This window comes from Balaenoptera physalus (assembly GCF_965194825.1).
Source record: "Balaenoptera physalus genome assembly, chromosome: X".
In the NCBI taxonomy this organism is placed as follows: domain Eukaryota; kingdom Metazoa; phylum Chordata; class Mammalia; order Artiodactyla; family Balaenopteridae; genus Balaenoptera; species Balaenoptera physalus.
The window spans coordinates 7,891,230-7,910,360 of record NC_138903.1 but is presented as its reverse complement, the minus strand read 5'-3'; the positions used below and the strand labels follow the sequence as shown (position 1 = coordinate 7,910,360).

At 46.1% G+C, this 19,131-nt stretch overlaps 1 protein-coding gene across 4 annotated transcripts in view; it reads right to left on the bottom strand.

The window, feature by feature from the left end:
• Nucleotides 1–19,131, bottom strand: part of LOC309652876 (protein WWC3-like) — a 113,152-nt gene that overhangs the window by 26,752 nt on the left and 67,269 nt on the right. For all 4 annotated transcript variants that reach the window (XM_082447016.1, XM_082447017.1, XM_082447018.1 and 1 more), the window contains exons 6-8: nt 13,746–13,875; nt 10,546–10,692; nt 6,837–6,910 (exon numbers count right to left, since the gene is read on the bottom strand). In XM_082447016.1, the coding sequence (XP_082303142.1) occupies nt 6,837–6,910; nt 10,546–10,692; nt 13,746–13,875 (351 nt within the window). The remainder of the gene's footprint in view (nt 1–6,836; nt 6,911–10,545; nt 10,693–13,745; nt 13,876–19,131) is intronic.

Genomic DNA, 19,131 nt, shown 5'->3' with positions numbered 1-19,131 from the left:
TGGACGGTGAAATCACTTCAGCTCACCGAAGTAAATATCGATAAACCAGTGTCCATTCGGCTCAACTCTTTATCCTACATTGGAGATTCACGGAGTCTGAATCTAGAAGTGTGGCATAAGAAGGGCCTACGAATACCCCAACATCCCTCCCTGCCCTCACATCTTGTCCCCTCTGAACGAACAGATCTTCAGAGAGCGACTTCTTTAAATGAAAAGCAGATCGTCTCCAGGCTTCTTTCTCTTGGCCTGAATGGAGAAGATGCGTTCCTTTGTTTCTCACAGCCATGCCCCACTCCCAAACCCAAACACACAGTCACTAGAGAAATGAAGGGAAAATCCAAGGGACTGGTCAAATTCAGCTGGAACCCTAATACTACACCAGTGACAACTGAAGAACAGCAGGGCCCATCCTGGCAACAAACACTGAGACACGGAGAAACCGGACGGGCCGAATGTTTTGTTCCTATCAGGAACGCGAGTGTTTCCATGGAAACAGCTAGTTTGTGCACTGTACAGTTCCAGTTTCTGGAACAAGTGCTCTTAGGTTAAAAATAAGGAGCCATCTGCGTCATCAGGATTGCTTCAAGAAGACTAGCTCCTCCAAACTGGCTTTGAAAAATTCTCAAATTTTTAACCAATAATGTGAAAACATTCCTATCATAAGGTCTGCCTTGGGAATCCAAAGCCATGTTCCTAAAGGGAAAGGAATAAGCAGTTGTTTGGGTACATTTCACATGACCTAGAGTTGAAAACACAAAACTAGTCACCATGATAGTGGTGGTTTGGTCTAGAGAATTCTCTAGAAATCATACCACTGCTTGGAATTATGAGTTCCACTTCCATAAACTTCCTTTAAATCTGAATGTACATGAAGCCCTCATTGTCCAGAACATTTATTGCATTTTGACGATTTCCCAACTCTGAGAAACAATCTCGAATCTAGATATACAAGGAAATACATAAGTGCTTCAACTTCTCTCCACTTAGAAGTAGCAAAGCCCAGGAGGTTTTGCAGAGGGTAGGAAAGCTAAACTTCGCAGGATGGAATGATTTCAGAAATGGGAGCTGGGAGACTGACGTCTAAGGGTGGGGCAGCAGAAGGAAAAGACAGAACGCTGAACGTGGCACTAAAATAATGAAAGCCTTGGAGTGGAAGAGCAGGGAAGGATGCGTTTTTCTGTGCTAACACTGCCTTTAGAAGTGACGCCTTCTCTTCCACGCACTGGTGGGTGAACGGGGGGACATGATGCTTTCCTGTATGTGGGACACCCTTCTCCAATGATGCTGGTCATGGAGGTGGCCATGTGGAGAGTCCCTGGACAGAACCTCAAAGCCACTGTGCTTTGACTGTGGTCCTCATTACTCAGGTTTTGGAACATTAACGTTGGTTCTAGATTTAGTTCTTGGCAAAGACCTGCTTGCTGTTGCTCCCTTCCCAAGTCTACGCTGTTCTAATCATGTGTCTCATTTAGAGGCAGTCTGAAAAAACACCCAGAAAAGGCAACTGGAATAAAATCCCTGACCTGGTGCTGGGTGGCTATGCTCCTGACACCTTATGACCTTGACCCTCCCTAACTGTCACATGTATACCAGGAGCGGGGATCGTAGGGTTGTCCTGACCACACTACAAGGGGTATTGAGTCTAGCGTCTTGCCAGATGTGGCTGGCACTTGTAGGACCACAGCTGAGTAGGTTACAAGTCAGGAACTCACTCACTTTCCAGTTAAGCCTTAACTGTAAGCAATTTCAGTGACTGGAGGCCAAATATGATTACCCCACGGGGACTGGAGCCAGGTACTGCCACCACGTCAGGGGACCAGATCCAGACTGCCAAACACAGGGTGCTGTAATCAACGACTTGGCAACAACAAGAACGCTTCAAGGATGTTTTTAAGCAGGGGAAGGTCCAATGAAAGCACCGAACTGATTATCAAAAATTGAGATCCATCTTCTAAGTGGTCGACCATAAAGCGAGCCCCAGAGAACTCTCTCAGGGGCCGTTCTTCCCTGACCCCTAAGAAACTTGCCATTATACAACTTTCCGCCCTGATCCCTGCTCCCCCTGGACTGAGAAAGCCCTTCCTCAACGTATGGGCAGCCGGAATTCCAGCATCCCTCAGGGCCCAGCTCCAATGCCATTTTCTCCAACACCCAAGAACAGGACGCATTACAGGGGGGTCCAAGACCACAAGCCCTTTCCAATGACCATGAAGGCCCAGGAAGCATAAGCCGAGCTTGGAATGATGATGTATGAGGTGACTGTGCCCTGCCTCCGTCAGATCCCTAAAGACATGCATGTCTAGATGCCCTTTCTCCTCTTAAGTCAAGGGGAAATATCCCAAGGCTCACACCAGGACGAGGGCCTTGGGGAAGGGAGCCAGGAACACAGCAGTTGGCCTGGAGCTGACTGGGCCCCAGGACTCTGTCCACTCGCCCACTCGCAGGGGTGAAGGCCAAAGATTAAGTGTGACCAAAGCAGACCCCTGTTTACTCATTCAATAAATATTCACCAGGTACTCAGCTGCTGGAATTATAGCAATGACCTAAACAGACAAAAACCCCTGCCCTCATGGGCTTCCCATTCTCGCAGGGAAAGACAGACGATAAAAAAGCAAACACATAAGTACAGAACAGGTTGGGGGATTACATTTGCTGGGAGAATCAGGGTGATGGGGGTGGGGATGGAGGGCAACTTTATTCAGGATGATCAGAGAAGTGTCTCTGACACAGTGACCAGAAGGAGAGCAGAGGCCACGTGACCATTTGAGGCAAAGCATTCCATTGCAGGCAGAGGAAACAGCGAGGGCCAAGGGCACTGTATTAGTTTCCTTTTGTTTCTGTAACAAATTACCACAAACTTGGTGGCTTAAAACAACACACACATGATTACCTTACAGTTCCAGATGTCAGAAGTCAAAAATGGGCGAGCAGGGCTGTGATCCTTCTGGAGGCTTCGGGAAGAATCCATTTCGCAGCTGTTTCCAAGGGCTGCCCACATTCCTTGGCTCGAGGCCCTGAATCACTTTGATCTCTGCCACCCTCACATCTCCTTCTCTGCTTCTCCCTCTTATAGGGACCCTTGTGATTACATTGAGCCCATCTAGATAATCCAGGGTCATCTCCCCATCTCAAGATCTCTAGCTTGAGGCCAGCTGCAAAGTTCCTTCTGCCATGGAAGGCAAAGAGTCACAGGTTTGGGGATTAGGACATCTGGGGCAGCATTATTCTGCCAACTCCAAGCACTAAATCAGGAGCGTGCCTGGCAGGTTTGAGGCCTGGCATGCAAGGGGGCCGACAAGGCTAATGCCCTGAGTCAGTGGAAGACCTGCTCCTGAGCCCCTGATGTCCACACACAGTAGGGATTTCGGAGCAAGATAAGAAGCTCAAGAGTACGGTTTCTCGAAGGCAAAAAGAGACTCTGGGCCACCCACATGTTTGCTGTGGGGGCCGTCCTGTGCACTGTGGGTTGTTTAGCGGCGTCCTTGGCCCCCCCCCCGGATGCCAGCAGTACCCTCTCTCCAGTCACGAGAACCAAAAACATCCCCCGAGGGGGCGCAAAACCCGCCCCCACCCCTGAGCGGATGATGGGATCTAACATGTTTTGAAAGGAGCACTTGTCTGAAAAAAAATTCAGACCTGGCAATTTAACTAACCAAAAGTCACACAAAATTATGCTGAACTGCACCATCACTGCAAAAGTGCACCATTCTCACCAGGGAAAAAGCACATGACAACTGAGAGAACGTCTTTGCCCATCACTCCAGTAAAATTTACAAAGAATGGTGATATTTAACGATGATGAGGAGACACAGAAATCAGGGCTCTCAATCGCCATCGGTGGCAGTGTAAAGTGTATAAGTTATTTTGGAAGACGATTCACTGGTATCTATCCGAACTTTGAATGTACATGTCTTTAGACCCATACATTTCCTTGCTATGTATCTGTCGAAGGAAACAGCCATCTCTGCAAGGCTAGGGACTGTAAATAGATGTGCACCATTTGTGAAAAGGAAAAACTGGAATCATCTAGATGTCCATCCGTAGAAGATGGCTATAACCGTTATAAAAGCTATGCATCATATACTGTATTTGACTATATTGAGCTTAATTTATTTAAATGTTTAGGTAAAAACTGGAAGGTTTCACAGCAAATCATTAATGGTGAGAGGTAGGATTAGAGAGGAGGATAAGATGGGACGTGTCTAGTGATCGCATCTTTGACAAAAACAATGTATTCATGTATTATTTATGTGTACATAGATGTATAAGCATATATGTGCATGTTTCTGAACCCTGTGTCTATACATATATGTAGTGTGTGTGCACACCGCCCCCCCCCCCCAGATACTGCCTGGGGTATCCCCACCCCCAGGCAGAACCACTGGCATCCTCACATATTTCTGTTAGCTGTGGGGGAGTTTATCTCCCAAACAGGTTAAAGACCATATTTAAAAAATTTTTTTTGGCCGAGCTGCACGGCATGTGGGATGTTAGTTCCCCGACTAGGGATTGAACCCGCGCCCCCTGCACTGGAAGCATGGAGTCTTAACCACTGGACCGCCAGGGAAGTCCCAAAGACCATATGTCTTTATGACATCACATAAACCCAGAATTTCTTTGAAATACCTGGAACAGGGCAGGTGCTGGGCAGAAGTATAATCTCCCAGCCTTCCAGCAGCTTCTCTGCCCACTGCTGCGGGGTGTGTGTGAAGCTGCTGGGGTCACCCACACAGATCTGCCATGGGGAAATGAGGCAGAGATGGCCCGGCTAAGACGTCACAGTCCTCCAGCACAGGGCAGGGGTCCTCGGCCTCAGCACTAGTGAATTTGGATGACTCTCTGCTGGGGGCCGTCCTGTGCGCTGTAGGATGTTGAGCAGCGTCCTTGGTCTCCACCCACTAGATGCCAGGAGCGCCCACCCCAGAGCTGTGACAACTAACAACATCTCTAGACATGGCCAGAAGTCCACCGGTGGGGCGGGGGGGTGAAGTCGGGCCGTCGTACCCCTCCCCCATTCCCCACCCCACAATTGGGAACCATTGTGCTAGTGGGAAAAGAACAAGGCAGTGCTTGTGTGAGCCAACCCAGGACGTCTTTACAACGCATCTCTGATTTCTAAATGCGGCCAACGCAGCCCAGAAAGGCGTTTCTGAGAAGCCCCTACTGTCCCACAGAGGCTGAAGCGCTGGGGACAGGACCCTCCTCTGCAGCTGCAGTGCATTTCCTAACAAGGTTCTGGTGACCTTGAAATACTCCTTCCATTTAGAAGATACTGATGAAGTGCAGTGTCCTCCCCTGCATAATTTTCTTAAATAATGGACTTTCCCCCCAAATGTATTATCTCGATATTTAAAAAGTTACTCACTCTGTACCGACATCTCTGGAAAACAAAGAAATCACTTGCTGTGGTTGGTAAATGTCACAGCAGAACAGTAACAATGATGTTAAGTGTAGCAACCGTCAATTTTCTGCAGTTTAATACAACACAGCAAATTCCCATACCCACACAATGCAGCAGAAACATGCAGGAAGGAGCCGAGGAATACTGAGGAGAGACAGCAGCGGCTGACGATCGCCAGCCAGCGAGCTCCTGAGAAGGGATGCGTGAGGCCGGGGAAGCAGGTGCGGGGGGAAGCGGTCTGTGTGGAAGTGCAGGGCCCGCCTTGAGCACATCAAGGACATCGTGAAGAACAAGAGCCGGGAGGACCGGACAGAGGGGCTTTGGGCAGAGGCCGCAGCAGCTCAAGCCGGCCCTCCAGCAGGGAGTCAGATGATCTGCTTCTGTTGCTATTTTTACATTTGCTAAAAAGGTAACAAAGCGGATTTCCAGACATCCCTGAATGATACACCATACTGAGCGGGCCCGACTATTTCGCTTCCAGAACTACGCCCTCACCCTGCTTGGAATTCGTGCCTCCTCCCCCCGCCCCCAGACAGCAGTTCATATGTGACTAAAGAAACGTTTTTGTGAAGCGTTCCATATTTTTAAAACAGAATTAAAAAAAAAAACTTTTTGAAAAAGATAGGCTTCACAGCTTTCCGAAGCACATATTTTGAAATAATTTGGTTTTAAGACTCTTTCCAGAAGGCACAAAAGAGAGAAAGTCCCTAAAAAAAGAACATGAAAGCTAGGGCAGGGTCAGAATACTGAACACGGTGCACATGGGGAGAAAGGTGACAGGCTGAAAACACTGTGCCTGCGAGGCCGGCAGCCGCCTGGCAGTGCCGCCCATGAATCCCGGATGAGACCAGGAGGGAGGGAAAGACACATTTTGAAAATGCACAAACAAGGTCAAGTCCCGATTTTCAGAAGGCGGGTGATGGACAACACAGGTCAACAGAAGCGACTGACTTTCAATTCTCTCCATCAAAATGATGTAGATTAGGTACCGCTATCACCCGTTGACCTAATCCTTTCTAAACTGTCTTTTAACCCAAGATACGTGGCTTTTTCTGTTGACCTATGGAATAAGCAGCCACATATTCAAAAACCAGGTTTGCTTAAGCTGGTCTGAGGGACTGATGCTCAGTCGGAAGGCAGGGAGGGGGTTCTGAGCTACCTGAGAGGATAAGGAGAGCCGGAAAAGTCTCTGTTTTTATTAAATCCCGTCTTCATAACTGTTTGCAATATTGAGAGTTTCACATTTTAATGCACATGAAATTTTGTCACATGTATTCAGAAGCTACACATAAATGAGGAACCTTAATTCTGTACTCTATCAGACACTGCTTTCTGATAAGAAGTGGATAAATCACACATTGGAACTCCGCAAAACCGCTTTCCACAGGAGAAAGGAAGTAAGCAGGAGGCAAGGTTTGAAAAAGGAGCTTCTTACCTCTTTCTGGCTTCCTCATACTGCCAGTTAAGCCTGACTCGGTCCACAAGCCTTGTTTTATCATCAAAGACGAACTTTGTGGAACAGAAGAAAGAAAAAAATGGGGGAGACACATTAAAAACATATTTTCAAAATAGAAAATTCACTTAAACTTCCAGCAACAATGAAGAATATTTTAATTTGCCTCCCAATTTCCATTTTCCAAAGGTCTGGAAGGAAACACACCAAATAACAGCTGCCACCTCTGGTCAGTGGAGGTTGGGAGTGGGGCTGGGAAGACTTTTGCTGTCCCAACACTGGTGGATTTTTTTTTTAAAAACAGTGGAAGTATATTCATCTATTGTGCGATTCCAAGCAACAACAACAAATTAAGCTTTAAGAGAAATAGGGAATTCCTCAAAGTTGATACAAAAGCAAAAAAATTCATCCCGCCTAGTGTAGTATATGCTCTCATTCCTCAATAAACAAAAAACAATGGTGTTCTCCTAAAAAGTCACAAGATCTGAAGAAGACAGACTAGCTGTGTGAGCTGTTGGCTACGGGACTCCTTCGACTGCTATGCAGTCCGTCAAAGAATCAAAGGTGAAAGGACGGAAGGAAGGCACGGAAAAGCCTGGGACTGGACGCCTCACCTGAGGAGTCAAGAGTTGAAATGAGGAGCTCTGATGCGATCACTAGTTGTACCTAAATATTTTCATACCAATTACACTGAAGCCAACAAATTCCCAAACAAAACAAACAAGACCTGTATGAGAGGTAACTGCAGCTCACCTTGATTACTTCTTCCTTCATTCCTGGAAATATATGACTCTAGTTTCAATAAATCGGCTCCATCTGTAGATCTGGCCTTACTCGGCCATATCTTATGGCCACTAAGTCTTTATTTTTTTAAATGACCTCGTGTCGACAAATATTTGGAAATATTCTACTTGTATGAGTGGCGATGAATTCACTGACACGAGTTTTGAGACAGGTCAATGGGGAATTTCCTTATATCTTTATCGCCTTGAATGGCAAGAAGAAATGCCTTATACGAGACTAAGCATTCGCCAATGAGATGTGTCACGATTTTACACATTTCAGTAGCCTCACCCAAGGCCTCTCTCCACAGTGTCCTCAATATAAATGCATTTAGGCTGCAGCACCGCATCTGCAGAAACTCTCTACAATGGAAATGAGCTACTTGTCACCTTGTTCATTAGAGACCCTTAAAGCTGACTCATCATCAAGACAAATAAATGTCATTTCTTAAACCTCTTCTCAATGCTATTTATGAACCTCTAAGCTCTGATTTTGCACTCTTCTGTGAGAATAAAATGGACATTTTAACTTAAAAAAAAAGCCTACAGCCAAACAGATCCAACAGGTTCCTGCTTCATGGATCCTACATAGCCCTACAACATGTATTCCAACTGCTAAATTCCAACGTTAGGCTTGTACTGCTTACAAATCTGTGCTTGCAAAGCCGTGGGCTCCAAAAGCATGTTTGATTCCATCAATGCCCATCCCACAAAACTAACTCAAAGTGATAACTACGTGAGGTAGGCAGACGTCTAAGATGGCCCCCAATGGCCTTCACCTCCTGGGATTCATCCCCTGTGAAATCCCTTCCCTTTGAGAGTGGGCTAGACCCATGACTTGACTCTAACCAACAGAATACAACAAAGATGATGGGAAGTCATCTCTGTGATTAGATTACAAAAGACTGTGACTTCCTTCCTGCTGGAGACTCTCTTGGCTTCCACACTGTGACAAAGCAAGCTGCCGTGCTAGAGAGGTCTATATGGTAAGGAACAGAAGCCCTCAGTCCAACAACCTGTGAGAAACTGAATCCTGCCAACAATCATGTAAGCCTGCAAGTGGACCCTTCCCAGTCAAGCCTTCTGATGAGGCTGCAACCCTGGCTGACACCTTGACTGCAGTTACTTGAGAGCCCCTGAAGCAGAGGACACAGCCCAGTTTCCTGATCCACAGTATAAATGTGAGATAATAAAAGTGTGCTGTTTTAAAATGCTAGGTTGGGGATGTTTTGTTATGCAGCAATAGCTAACTAATGCAGTTATACCCTTTTGATATATTTTTCTATAACATGATGTAGTAGAAAACACAGAGGTTTAGGGATCAGAGACATTGATTCAAACCCAGACCTGCCTCTTCCTGGCTACATGACCTTAGGTAACCTGGCACCTTGACCCCCTCATCAGTCAAAAGAAGATGGAAACCACTACTTAAGTTGAGGTAACAGCCATGAAGCTGCCAGGGCCAGTCCCAGTAAACTCATAAACAATGATAATTTACTGCTGAAGTTATTATAGCTGTATAACCAGCCACTTCCCACCTGACATTTTTAGAAAGTCTTACCTAAATCATTACAGAACCTTCGATCTTACCTGTTGCTCTCAAACTAGTTAAGAGTCTCTAAAAATTCTAATTCTAACCTTATGTTGAGCAGCAATGAATTATTCATGGAATTCAATAAGTATCATACTTCTTTCCTTCTCTCATGCCAAAATCTTTAGGCAAAACTGCCAGATATTTTTGACTTACAGATTCTTCTCTGTTTTAAACCAAAGATACCTAGTCAAAAAATGTCCAAGTGTACTTTTGAGAACAATGAGGGGAACACAGCAAACAGGGCAGTTCAGGACATCCAAGACACAGAGGCATTATTTCCTATATTATACTCCCCTCAAAGAGGCACTATTTGTCGACATTTTAAAATATCAGCTAATTATTTAAAATCCAGAGTTTTTTAGTCAATGGTTTTCCTTTCTTTTTGTTTCTTTTTATTTATTTAATTTTAGGAAGGCATTCTGCATTCCATTGATATTTCATCTTTATTTAGTAAGCCCTAAGAAAAAGAAGCCATCCAAACTGTTTTTCCATTTGTAACAAATAAATGTAAAACTTCACTCAATGACATTACAACAGTAGTGTCTTTAAGTAGTCACCACCCTGCTTCAAATGATGGTTGCCAATTTTGTTTTTGTGGCTAACTCCAGGCTTTATTAATTATCAAAAGGGGCATTATGAAATTCTTCCAAGTCCCAAACAAAATTAATTTCAATTCAATTCAATTTCCTGACATTCTCTTAGAAGAATAAGAAATAGCATCAAAGTATAACCCAAGAGTGACATAGCCACAAAGCCTCTGAAAATCACTGGTCTAAGCCAAAGCTCAGCAAACTATGGCCCGAAGGCCAAATCCGGCCCACCACCTCTTTCTGTAAATAAAGTTTTATTGGAATTTTACTGGAACAAGCCCCACCCACCCGTTCACATATGGCCAACGGCTGCTTCTGCACTATGACAACACAGCTGAGTAGCTATGGCAGAGACTGCATGGCCAGCAAAGCCTAAAACACTTATTATCTGGACCTTGGCAGAAAAAGTTAGCTGATCCATGCTCTAAAAAGTCATATGTCTGCCAAGAAACATCTAGACTCAACTCTCAAAAGGATTCTGCCTTTTTTAAGAATCCGAATCACAAGGATAGAGGTAACAAGCCATTCAATTGCCTCCCAGGCCCCTGAACCTTCAAGATGGCTGGATGTGAAAAACAATATTCTTTCTTCAAACTTAATGGCACAAAAGCCAAAACATTTTTGAAGGGAAAGTGGAAAATTTAAAGAAATGGGTGATGGCCACACGAAAGCAGTCCTTTTCTCTCTGGGCACACTCGGTTCCTCCCCTTGCCCAATGAGCGTACCTCGCCGATGACCTCGGTCTGAGACCCAGCATCGCAGAACTGGTGAGGCAAAGACTCGCCCAGCGCGCCTGCACTGGGAGGGAACTCTTGCAGAGGGTCGGTAAGAGAACAGCTATTCCTGAAGCCATCGGTCAGCTTGGCCAGGCTCTGGAACAGAATGAAACAAGAGACTTGAGCAGCGATGGCGACGCTTCTCTTCCCTTTCACAGCGGTCATTTTCTTCCTGTTCCAGGTCGGCAGCTTCATCACTGGAGAGCGGGCCGGCCCCAACTCCATTCTCATGAGATTCAAAAAGAAATGTCGATCAGCACATGCACCTTTCATGAAGCTCGTAGTAATTTAAATCAGACGGCAACTGAGTCCTCCTGGCAGCATGTGAATAATATAGAGAACAACTGTGGTACCATTTTTACTGTTTTTTAAACCTTTGTGTTTCCTAAAGAAAAAATAAGCATTCCCTCCAAAAAAGCCAAATTCAAAATAGAGAGTAGAAAGGCAGTTGCCAGGGGCTGGAGGGCTGGGGGAAATGGGGAGACGCTGGTCAAAGGGTACCAAGTCCCAGCTGTAAGGGGAATAAGTCCCCGGATCTCGTGAACCTCATGTCCGCAGCATGGTGAGTATAGTTAGCAATACTGTAGCGCATATTTGCAAGTTGCTAAGAGAGTAGATCTTACAAGTCCTCACCATGTAAAAGGAAAGGTAACCGTGTGACGTGATGGATGTGTTAACTAATTTTATTGTGGCAATCATTTCACAATAGATGTGTATATCAAACCATCACGTACACCTTAAATTTATACAATTTTAGTTGTCAAGTGTACCTCAATAGAGCAAAGGGGAGGGGGGAAAGTATTTCCATCCAAAATAGTCTATCAATAAATAAGTCCAACAGAGATGAATGCCGCCTTGAGATCTTTAGTACCACACAGAATGTGAAAACAGCTCCCAGACGATATTTACATATTCTTATAACCTGGCTTTTCAGTCGTAATGCTACAGGGTCAAAAGTCATCTTATATGGATGTCAGTTTGCCAAAAATTAGAGTAAGCATAAATTCTGGTACAGGGAACCCTTTTGGGTGAAAGTTAAAGAGAAATCAGATATTCTAAGATTTTTAAAAGACCTGTGAAAAGCAACTATACCCCCATAAAAAGAAATCTTAAAAAAAACAGGAAAACATGAAAAAAAATTTTTTTAAATAAAAGACTTGGGAATGCATTCACGTTCAGCAGATATTCCTGCAGACGCTATACGCCCACGTGCAGTGTACCCCAGGTAGCTGCCTCTGGATCTAGACAAAGGCGTCTTGGAATGGGCCAAGATTGCTACAGTCATATGAAACAACTTATTTGATTTTACTAGATGAAGACGTTGCCTGTGCGTCTCCCTGGAGCGTCTCAGAGAAGATGCTGGGGTCTGAAGCTTCTTCCAGAAATTCTATCGCCAGCCTCCGTGGTGGGGAACCCACTCGAGGCAACGGGGTGGCTTGGCCAGCTCTGCACTCTCAGAAAGAACGGGGCAGGGACACCAGCTCCACGTCCCGGGCGAGGCCTCCGTGTCCCTGGGGTGAAGTACCACCTGGTTCACGCCAGGGTTTGGGCTTGGATCACATGGGTGATGTCCGCAGAGCGCCTCGCCCAGCGCGGCACACAGAGGCCTCGGCAGACGGCAGCTGTTCTCCTTGCTACCAGGCCTCGGAGAAAATCTAACAATTGACCATTGACCTCTCATGACCTGGAGATACAGGGCATCTGAAAATACAGATTTCTGGGTCCCAACCCCAGACAGTCTAATCCAGGAGACCTGGGGTAGGGTCTGGTACTCTGCAATTGAACGAGCAGCCTAGGGACAGTCCAGCCTCACGCCCGTGACGTCAGGAAGCACCGCCGGGCAAGGCAGTCATGTGCGCGCCTGCTGCACTCGGCCTACGAGTCTGAGCTTTGCTCCCATGTCCTTCTGTGTCTTACGTGCTACAGAATCGAGACAAATGCCTCCCAGCACCAGGTGCTCACTCGGTGTGCTGAGCCGAAAAGAGAAGCCACAACAGAGAGCATCAGATGCATTCCGGCACGGAGCAGGAGCCCGGCATAGGAGCCCGGCACGGGTCTCTGCAAAAACTCAGCTTTTTCTAAAAATAACAGAAACTACAGGAGTTCAAGGGGCAAAAAAATAAAGCAATATAAAGCTACAATGAAAAAAAGTCTGTCCTCATGGTGGAATACTGTGCAGCCATATCCAGGAAGGAGGGAACTCTGAGTGCAGAGACGGGAAAAGGTACAGGGCCTAAGAGTTAGGTGCGGAAGCTACCGCGGGGCAGCAGGCACAGGCCCGGCTTTCTGCGAGGGCAGCTGGCCACGTGTTCACACTTTCAAATGTCTGTATAAACACTGGAAGGGTGTACAAGAAGCTAATAAAAGCAGCTACAGGAGGTGAGAGAACGGGGTGACAGCAAGACTCTTACAACAGACGCTGAATTATTTCGATTATTTAACAATACAAATGTATCACCCATTGTTGTGGCCTGAACTGTGTCCTCCAACAAGATATGTTGAAGTCCTAACCCCCAGAACCTGGAATGTGTGCTTATTTGGAAGGAAGGCCTGCAGAAGGAATCAAGTTAACATGAGGTCATGCTGGATTACAGCAGGTTCTAATCCAATGATCGGTGTCCTTATAAGAAGAAAAAAATTCATACACAGAGACACAGGGGAAACCATGTGATGACAAAGGCAGAGACTGGAGTGATACGTCTACAAGCCGAGGAACACCAAGGACTGCCAGCAGCCCCCAGGAGCTGGAAGAGGCAAGGACGGAGCTTCCCCTAGAGCCTTCAGACAGAGCGCGGCCCTGCCGCACCTTGCTATCAGACTTCTGTCCTCCAGACTCGGAGAGAATAAACTTCTGTTGTTCTAAGCCACCTGGTTTGTGGTTCTTTGTCATGGCAGCCCTAGGAAACTAATACGCATATTTTAAAATATTTATAAATATGTACACACACATATACAGAAGATATCATATATACATATATATTATACATACATGTATGTCTTTAAAATATGTATGATTATATAATAAATATATAATATATATAGTAAATATATACATATATATATATTTTTAAATTTTTAAATAAAGTTAAGAGACAAGCAGGTGGGCAGACAGACAGACGTGGGCTCTGAAGGGCACCTGGGCCTCTTACTTGCATCAGGTCCCGCCTCTCCTTCTCGCCTGTACAAATGGCTTTCTTGATGGTCCTGAGCTCGCTCATTATAGCCTGCGCCTCATCCAGTTTGTAGTTGGTGTGAGCACTTGACATCTTACGATCAATCCTGGTTCGAAAAGAAATATGAGTCATTCTATGCGAGATTACAACATTCTATTAAACAATAACAACCTAAAACTTAAAAGCTTCATAGAAAGGTGGGAAGCAGTTAAAAACAATGTTTTGACAAAGAAAAATAAAGATCCCATAAGACCTTCCTTGTCTGTGGTGAACACCAGATGAGACTGGTGGTGGATGGCTCCCTTTGCGCCACGAGCATATCCTCTGCAGGTGAGCACGTTCCAGGCAGGGTTCCCGTGTCCTCTACTAATGCTTAGGCAACGAGTTCACTGGCCTAAAAATTTCCTGAAATTTTAAACTTCCCTCTCTGACAGCAGGATCATGTCTTATTCGTTTATCCCCAGCATCTGGCTTAGTGGTCAAAAATGTCTATCAAATAAACATACAAATGAAATCTGTGTACAAGAAGAATATATGGGAAACAGCAAAAAGTAGTGAACTTTCAACAGGGACACCCTGTACAAAAGCTGGAAACTCTTATGGCTCCTCTGTCTTTCTTTCTTTTATTCTGGTTCTAATTTATCACTCTCTCAATCTACTACTCCCCTTCTATTCAAACATCCATTCATCCTTCCTTCATGCTTCCCATTCAAGCTAACTTCCTTCCATCCATCCTTCCTTCCAGCCAGCCCACCCCTGGGCGCACACGGCCTGGTTCTGGGTGGTGGAAGCAGAGCGCTGACCGAGACTAGGCTTGGCTCTGGCCTGCAAAGAGCAGGCAGCCTCCTGTAGCTCGTCCTTGGTCACATCGTCCATACCTAAGTCCTAAGCCTTGGAAGCCCTCGGGGCTGAAGAAGAGACTTTGGTCCAGAAACAGAATGAACTCCTTCTCTGGAAAGTCACCAGCTTGCATTTCAGGTTCCAGATCCACCATGACACAGATTCTAGTTCTAAACTGCTTCCCCCACGTTACCCGAAAATCCAGATCCTTAACGGCCAGCCCAAACTCCTTTATGTTCCACTCACAAGAGCATCCTGGCATGCTGGTGAGTACAAGTGACACTCCAGCTCTACAGTGGGACCCTGGGCAAGACACGTCACCTCTTTAAACCTCAGTTTCCTCATGCCTCAAATGAAGACACTAAAAATGTCCCTCCCATTTAATGAGAAATGTAAGAAAAGGGCTTACTTGGCAGAGACCTGGCATATAATGTCTGTGCTGATTATTATTATCAGGATAATGCTCAGTCTACTTACTCATGGGAGAAAAAGTTAAAAATTCACCAACTCCAGGGCTTCCCTGGTGGCGCAGTGGTTGAGAGTCTGCCTGCCAATGCAGGGGACACGGGTTCGAGCCCTGGTCTGGGAAGATCCCACGTGCCGCGGAGCAGCTGGGCCCGTGAGCCACAATTACTGAGCCTGCGCGTCTGCAGCCTGTGCTCCGCAACAAGAGAGGCCGCGATAGTGAAGAGGCCCGTGCACCGTGATGAAGAGTGGCCCCCACTTGCCGCAACTGGAGAAAGCCCTCGCACAGGAACCAAGACCCAACACAGCCATAAATTAATTAATTAATTTTAAAAAAAAATTCACCAACTCCAGTACTTGATTATCATTAACAAATTCCTGGCCACAAATGTCACAACTCACAGCAAAACTCAGCACCAGAGCTGATCTGAGCTATCAGCACCATTGGAATGAGAGAACAAGCAGGAAATCATTCCCTCCCTTTGGAATAGGGCTTCAGGGCTCAACAGCACTGCTATGATTGCCATCTGCAACAAACAAAATAGTTATGAAAACTGGTCCCGAGTCCTCTTCCTTGGAGAGCGGATACAGATGCACTGGGGGACCCCACACATTGAATGGTGACACCCCTACATCCCAACATGGCCTGGCCATGTGTTTTTCCATTTTGGCTGTTCTATGGAGAACCAGGAGTCTCTAATGCAAGGCAGGAACAAAGGCCATCCATCTCCCAGCACTGCATCTGTTAAGGAAGCGGCCCAGCTTTTCCTGCAGAGAGAATCTAGACTCATTTATGTAATAATATCTCCTTATATCCATCTTCTGATAAAAGGCTTTCCAATACATCTCATTTAATGTCACAAACCACAACCCACATCGGTTGATGAAGTCTGTAGAAAAGGGTTACATCATTTCCATACAAAAAACCCAAGGCCAAAAAAGTGTGATTTCTCTGTAACAGTTAATGACCAATGCCTTTGCTAACCAGGCCTACTGGCTCCTCCAGAAGGAGAAATACAGCAAACGGATCGTCACCTGACACTGACACCCACGTAGAGAAATGAAACTCTACTGCGCTGAACAAAATGTTTTCAATTCCTTGACCATCAGTGCGAATCAAATGGTCACAGAGTACAGACACACACCCACTGTTAAGGCCGCAACGTAAGATGCTAACCACATCAGCTCCAGCTTCGTACTTAGGTCTTGTGACTTCCTTATAGCTTTCAGCAGCTACAGAGCCTAAGTGCAGCCATCAGTAAAGCCAGGCACTGCGCCAGCTGCCTGTCAAGGCACCAGCATCTACAATGGGAATGGCCGCTACCTGGAGGAAAACGGGCCCCGATTCCCGTCAGGGAGAGGGACCAGCAACCCTGTAATGCCCCTCATCGGCAGACACTGCAAAGCGCCTCGGAGAGCGAAAGTTCAACGTTAAGGCCACGGACCTGGGCCCTGACCTCAGCTCCACCCAGGTGGCTCTGAGACCTCGAAAAGGAATGAAGATTGACCGAGAGCAGCTGTTTTCACTCTGCCCCGAGGGTGTCCTGGCGTGGTGAGCTGGAGTAAAGGGAGAACCCACACAGGGCTCGGGGACCCTCACCCCTGCTGCGGCAAGCCCCTCCCTGTGCTCCGTCTCAGACAGTCTGCTTCCACAGAAGGTGTCATTTGAGGGGAAGGAAAGGGGAAAAGACTCCACTGTTAGAAAGTGTGAAAGCTATTAGAGAAGATGATCTCAAAGTTCTAGGAATCTCTGAAACACTATTGTTTAAAAACAGTTATGTATTATTGTAGAATATATAATTATGTAAAAAGTTATTATTATATAAATATAACCTTATATAGCCATATTTTATACAGTACATATTATTTGCTTAAATTATATAATTATATAAATAGCATATTAAAATAGTTCAGTGTATCAAGCACCCACTACTAGGTGACAGAGTCTTGTTGCATGCTTCATGTCTGTCATCTCATTTAATCCCCTCAACAGTTTTATGAGATGAGCATAATCTTCTCAGACTTTATAATGTCCCAAGAGGACAAGCTAAGATCTGGCAGAGCCAAGATTCAAACCTACATCTCCCAGTTGTCAAGTCCGAATTGGATCACCAGGTGCAGCGATGGCCCTTGCTACCCCCTGGGTGCACTCTTGCTCAGAGTGGCCAAGATAGGGTCCATATGCTTCATCATGTAACAAAAACTTCAAAGGACAGGAACCCTCTTCCACTGCATCTGCGAAATTCACTTATTTGGGAGTTTTCTCCCTTTTTCCAAATTCCCTCTAAAACTTTGGTCAAATTCAGAGGATATACTCAATGATTTGGTACTTCCTAAAATATCAATATATTCCATTACATGAAGAAAATCATAACATCTGTGACTGCCAAAGAGCTTTTCCTTTTTTTAATTTTAATTAAGAGCTCAAAACAGTGCTTATACATCTCAAGTAAGATGACGGAAAGTTGACAAGGGCTCAACAAAAGGTGGCATTAGTAAGAACACAAGTTATTACGCAGTGCGACGTGATGTGCATGCTTCTGTCCCCCCAGCACCCACGTGCTGGAATCCTAATGCCCAGGGTGACGGGATCAGGAGGCGGGGCCCTTGGGAGGTGATCAGGTCATGAGGGAGAAGCCCTCATGAATGGGATCAGTGCCCTTATGAAAGAGGCCCCAGGGAGCTCCCCTGCCCCTTCCGCCATGTGAAGACACGGCGAGAAGATGGCCATTCGTGAACTGGGAAGCTGGCTCTTACCAGACACAGAACCTGACCATGCTGGCACCCTGATCTTGGACTTCCAGTCTCCAGAACTATGAGAAATGAATTTCTGTTGTTTATAAGCCAGTTGGTCTATGGCACTTTGTTATAGCAGCCTGAATGGACTAAGACCCAGTGTAAAAAAAACCCCAGGACACAGACCACACAGCCTTTACTTTTCACCCCTCAACATTCTGCAGCAGCTTCAGGAAGGTTGAGTGACTTGCTCAAGGTCACACAGCCAGTAAGAGGCACAGTGAGCTTCACACTGAGGCCCCTCACACCACACTTATCCGCTTCTGTTGCCGGGCTAGCAGTACATTCAGGGTCAAGGCCTCCAAACTCACACTGTGTCAGATCTGAGGGCCACCCACAGAGCCAGTCAGATGTTGTCCCAAAGTAAACTGGTGCTCTTTACTGGCTGCCTTTGAAAGAAACGGTTAGAGAGAAAAGAAGGCACAGCTTCAAATGCTGACCGCACACCGCTAAGAAGGCATCTTCAAGATGATTCTCATCAACCTCCCCCTCCCACTGCCCTTAAGTGTCCATAATTGTTGTTCAACTTAAGATGTCAAGAGAAGGGCTTCCCTGGTGGCACAGTGATTAAGTATCCACCTGGCAATGCAGGGGACACGGGTTCAAGCCCTGGCCCGGGAAGATCCCACATGCCGTGGAGCAACTAAGCCCGTGCGCCACAACAACTGAGCCTGTGCTCTAGAGCCCGTGCGCCACAACTACTGAGCCTGTGCTCTAGAGCCCGTGAGCCACGACTACTGAGCCCGCATGCCTAGAGGCCATGCTCCGCAACAAGAGAAGCCACTGCAATGAGAAGCCCACGCACCGCAACCAAGAGTAGCCCCCGCTCGCCGCAACTAGAGAAAGACCACACGCAGCAACGAAGACCCAACACAGCCAAAAATAAATATAAATAAAATAAATTAATTTAAAAAAAAAAGATGTCAAGAGAACTGGTCTGACAAAAGTAAAACCAAATGGATTCTTAAACCCACATCTTGAAGAAAAGGGCTGCCAGGCCTCGAAAGATATTCCATGTTAATACCACACATTACAACCCCCAAGAATGAGAAGTGTTGTTACAACTCTACCTTTTACATCACCAGCCCTGGCAGGGGGCCTTGGACGAACCTCACAAAGCTTCCGGCAGCTTTCTATCAGCAGCCGGTCCTGCGTGGAACGCCAGACCCGTCCCATGACGGGAACAACGCTCTTTTTGTTTCCGCCCCCATTTCTGTATGTTTTACTGTTATGTGAGGAGCGCTGGCCTTTTAGCACGGGC